General features: G+C 35.2%; 1 protein-coding gene across 1 annotated transcript; it reads left to right on the top strand.

Moving 5' to 3' along the window:
• Positions 1-1,826: 1,826 nt before the first annotated feature.
• PLEKHF2 (pleckstrin homology and FYVE domain containing 2) lies at positions 1,827-2,791 on the top strand (the record flags this gene model as incomplete). Its single annotated transcript, XM_084229635.1, has 1 exon — positions 1,827-2,791. The coding sequence occupies exon 1, from the start codon at positions 2,042-2,044 to the stop codon at positions 2,789-2,791; it is 750 nt and encodes a 249-aa protein (XP_084085761.1). The 5' UTR covers positions 1,827-2,041.
• Positions 2,792-5,096: the final 2,305 nt, after the last annotated feature.

Genomic DNA, 5,096 nt, shown 5'->3' with positions numbered 1-5,096 from the left:
GGGGTGTGTATAGGCCATTTGTGTATTCTTGGGTTTTTTTTAGCTTGCTGCTTCCCTCTCTTTCTTGTCAGACACACACATAAAAGATTTGGGGATCAACAGGGATAATGAAAGGGGCTGAGGTTATAGTCTATTAGTGAAATTCTTCAGGTGGCCAGCAACTATCATTAAAGTAAGTGAAGATAATAGGAAATAATGTCTATGGTAGGAAGAATTGTATGACTATGTGTATATATGATCTTGTGGTATGAAATGTATTTCTTACATGGTCACTGTCATACTTTGCAAGCTGTTCTAGCCAAATTCTAATCAATAATGTATTGCAAATCTCAGACAGTGAAATAGTACAGGGGACTGGCTTGATAAATTATGGTGACCTATCCTTTGAGTATATTTGCTCAAGTTAGCATTCTTTTATCTTTCTTCAGTAGTTTCAGGATTTGCAACAAAAGTCCAGAAATTAACAGTTGTTTTAGTTCTTGTAGAGTTAGTGGAGCCTTAAGGCCACTGTGGCCATCGTGGGCAGCATACTTAACAACTTTATATCTGTTTATTTTCCTAAAATGGATCTAATTTTATATATCTTAAGGTTGCTTTGAGTAGGTAATATAGTAGTGAATGTGAAATGGTAATGCATATGAGGTGCTCATTAGTTGCTTGAGCTGCCAGTGCACAGAAGTGAAGTGAATATTGGATCTAGAGATAAAAATCTATGATCACTTAGTACCGGTTTTTGCACATTATCAAAGTGATGTTCTTGACATTTTTGAGCACTTTTGCTATGCCTCATGGCATAGTTTCAGTGGTAGTTATCAGGTGGTCTCTGCTTTTTAGGTTGCACTGCAGACTGGAGGAGACAGATTTCACTCTGTAAGAGTGAAGCTAAAAGGTACATGGAATATGAAGAACACAGAGGAAGGTTTTTAGTCTGATAGAATGTAAGTAAGGCTTCCTGGAGTAGGAGGACTGAGTCTTGAAAGGTGAGTAAGAGAGGAGACATGTTTAGATGAAATGGATTACAAATAGTAAGATATTCTAAGAACATAAAATTTGAGGTGAGGAGTAATTTATGGTGAGTCTGGGAAAATAAGGAAGAAACATAATGAAGACCCTTAAATGCCATGCCAAAGAGTCTACATTTTATAAATTTAGGGGAATCATTTTGAATAATAGCATGGTCACATTTGCATTTGAGAGAGCATTACCTGAAAATTGATTTAGGGGTCAAAGAGATATGATGGAAACAGTTCTGATAATCCAGGTGAGAAATAAGGCTTTAGCTCAATGGCATTAGCTTACTGAAAAGATAACAGTTATCTCTCTTAATTTATGTCATATGTGATCTTCTTGTTCAGAATCCCTCTGAGACTGAATTTCATGGAACTGGGTTTATTATTTTTCAGAGATGACTTATTCATTGTCCAATTGTTTTTTATGTCTGTAAGAAATTTATACTTTTATTTATTTTTTTAAAGATTTTTATATATATTTTTATATATATATTTTTAAAGATTTATTTATTTATTCATACAAGCACTGGGTACAGTCAGAAGCACGGGAGGGTGAGAGAATTCACCAGAGCCAGAGCAGGGAACAGAACAGGCAGACCGATGAAACACATTGCTGAGGGGAGCAGCAGGCGAGACAGGAGAGGTCTGCCGCGCCATGTGGGACCCTCGCCGGCAGTTGGGGATCGAACCGGCGCTGCAGAGGCTGCAGGCAACCTCGCAGCTCAGCGCTCAACCGCTGCGCCACCAGGGGAGGCCCAAGAAATTTATACTTTCATGCATGCCTAATTGTATGGTACTATATGAACATGGCTAATAAATGTTTTTCTATGATTATGAAACTTGGGAGATACTAGCTCTTTCAGTGGGCTTAGTGATTATCTTAGAGGGAAGCGATTTGGGAGCATTTTGTTACTGGATAAAAATTATGCTTTGTGACATTTAACTTAGATTTTTATAATTTAATATGAAGTTGTAATTTCTGTATGCTAATTTCATTTTCTTTTTCTTTTTTTTTTAAGGCTTAACAAAAGATGGTGGATCGCTTGGCAAACAGTGAAGCAAATACTAGGCGCATAAATATAGTGGAAAATTGTTTTGGAGCAGCTGGTCAACCCTTGACTATACCTGGACGGGTTCTTATTGGAGAAGGAGTATTAACTAAATTGTGTAGGAAAAAGCCCAAAGCAAGGCAGTTTTTCTTATTTAATGATATTCTTGTATATGGTAATATTGTCATCCAGAAGAAAAAATACAATAAACAACATATTATTCCCTTGGAAAATGTCACTATTGATTCCATCAAAGATGAGGGAGACTTGAGGAATGGATGGCTTATTAAGACACCAACCAAATCCTTTGCAGTTTATGCTGCTACTGCCACAGAGAAGTCAGAATGGATGAATCACATCAATAAATGTGTTACTGATTTACTCTCCAAAAGTGGGAAGACACCTAGTAATGAACATGCTGCTGTCTGGGTTCCTGACTCTGAGGCAACTGTGTGCATGCGTTGTCAGAAAGCAAAATTCACACCTGTTAATCGTCGCCACCATTGCCGCAAATGTGGTTTTGTTGTCTGTGGGCCCTGCTCTGAAAAGAGGTTTCTTCTTCCCAACCAGTCCTCTAAGCCTGTGCGGATTTGTGACTTCTGCTACGACCTGCTTTCTGCTGGAGACCTGGCCACATGCCAGCCTGCGCGGTCAGACTCTTACAGCCAGTCGCTGAAGTCGCCTTTAAATGATGTATCTGATGATGATGATGATGATGATAGCAGTGACTGAGGATATGTTTTCAAATATTTAATTGGGTGTAACTATTTGAGAAATCAGCTTTGGGGAGAATGTAAAATTTTGAGCTCTCAGTTTTGCTCTAGCCATGAATTTGCCTGAGAAACTTTTAACCTATGTGCCTCAGTATATTCTGTAGAAAATAGGCCCTGTTGTCACTCCCCTCTCTCCCGCCTCTCCATTTTCTCCAGTGATAGACTTGCAAATGTAGCAGATAAATTTTTGGTTTCTTTTGTTTAATTCTAGATAATATTTTGGAAGATTGGGGAAATTATATTTTGGAAGGTTAACAAGTCATGTACTTCATTGTTATATGTTCTGTTACGTGGAAAAACAAAAAGCAAACAATGATGAAAAAAGAAGTAAAATGTAGTTAGTAAAATTATTAGCATTTTCCTGACCGTCCTCTCCAAAGGGTAAGACACCAGTAAAAAAAAAATACAAAATTTGGAAATACTTTGTTTGGCTTTTTTGTATACCAAGTGGTGCCTTATATTAGCACTGTTTTGTAAAATGGTCCCCTGCCTTCTCACTTTTTCACTTGTTTTAATAATACACTGGTGCTCTCTGAGGTGATGAGTGTTTATGAATGGGTGTAATCAGAAAATACTCCTCATCTGACAGCTACAAATAATTAAATTTAGAGATTCTTCATTCTATATGAATATTTTTCCATAAAATAGCTGTGATTATATTTTTACATTTTGTAGGTACCAAATTATAATTGTCAAGTATATATTTTAAATTAATAAGGTGTCATTCTTAGACATTTGATTTGAAGTTTATCAAATATAAAATTATTAGTTTCTAATTTTTGGTAAGACATTTGTAGGTATAAGTTTATCTGCTTTAATGTTATTTCTAGATTGAGAAATCTTACAAAACCCTTCAAATTAAATGAGTAATTAAAAAAACAACCCATGATGGAGCACATATCTATTTGGGCTGAAGATTTGCAGGAAATAATGTGGAGGAATGGTTAACACAAGCCAGTTTGACTAGTTAAGTTTTGCTAGAATTCATATCTGTGGAAGTATTGTCTATTTCAGTGTGATACTATCTTGAATTTACAAAGTGTTATATTTTATAAAAGTTTCGTAACATCCCAAGCAATATTTCTATTTTTGTAAAACAACTGTATGTTTAATCTGTTCTGCATTTTGCAATTTTTGGAAATAGAGTAGCAATTGATTTTTCTAAATTGTGAACTTTATTGAGTTACTCTTGATTACTTTTGAGAAGTGGTAATTTTTCACTTTCTGCTTTTGAGGCAGCCATTAGGTTGAAAGTATATTTATCATATAAAACTTGATGCATTTTGCACTACTCTCCATTTATATGCTGCAAATAACTACAATCTTTCAAATATGAAAAATCGTTCTAAAGTTTATTTTAAATTCTAAATTCTTCTGTTTTAAAATCTTTAAATGTGGATATATCGCAAATGTCATTAGGGGTTTGATTCAATAACTTGTTGCAGATTTTTTGGTTTGGTTGAGGCAATGTATTTACTCTTAAATTGTGGAAGCATCTGAAATATGTAGGAAAGTGAAAAGAAAGGCACAATGGGTTTTTGTTTTAATTTCAAATGGACTTTTCTTCCTAAGCAATATATACGTATAATCAATCAATGTATCTGAAAAGGATCATGAAAACCAAGAATTGCGAATTGAGACTTGTGGAAACAGGAACCTAGCGAATTCAGGAACCAAGAGGATATGTTCCCAAATAACATTTGCATTGTCAGCCTCTTTGATTTTGTTTTTACAATAAAAAATATTTACAGCTTACTTTCTAGTCTGTGCATATTGTGACGTGGAGATTTCTCCCTCCTCTGTAAGGTAATGGAGATAACTATGCATACTTTGCCTATTCAACAGCCATGGCTACCTTCTGTATGCTGGACATTGTTCTAGACAGTAGGGGTAGAATAGTGAATGAAAAGTCCCTCCTTTTCTTGGAGTTTACGTGCAAATGGAATCCAAGATGTTTTTTCTTCCAGAATTTTTTGTTACTTTTAAGCCTTTATAAATCTTAGTTATATATAAGCCAGAAATGATTTTGCTCCTGATTCCTCACGCTGTTTCTCTTGAATAAAATTTACTTAGACTGTACTGGGTCTCCAATACATTACCAAATTGGTAACTATTGGCGTAAAGGTAGCAAGATGGATGCCATTGGAAAAATCAAGTTGAATACACCTTAATACAGGAATTCATGCCTTGGCCAGTAAATATTAAATCACTTCTTTATTTTTATCACCTTTATGCTAAAATTATATCAATTTGCTTTTTCCTAC

Source organism: Talpa europaea, assembly GCF_964194135.1.
Source record: "Talpa europaea genome assembly, chromosome: 3".
Lineage (NCBI taxonomy): Eukaryota > Metazoa > Chordata > Mammalia > Eulipotyphla > Talpidae > Talpa > Talpa europaea.
Note: the sequence above shows the minus strand (reverse complement) of the source record. Positions and strands in the feature narration are given on the sequence as shown.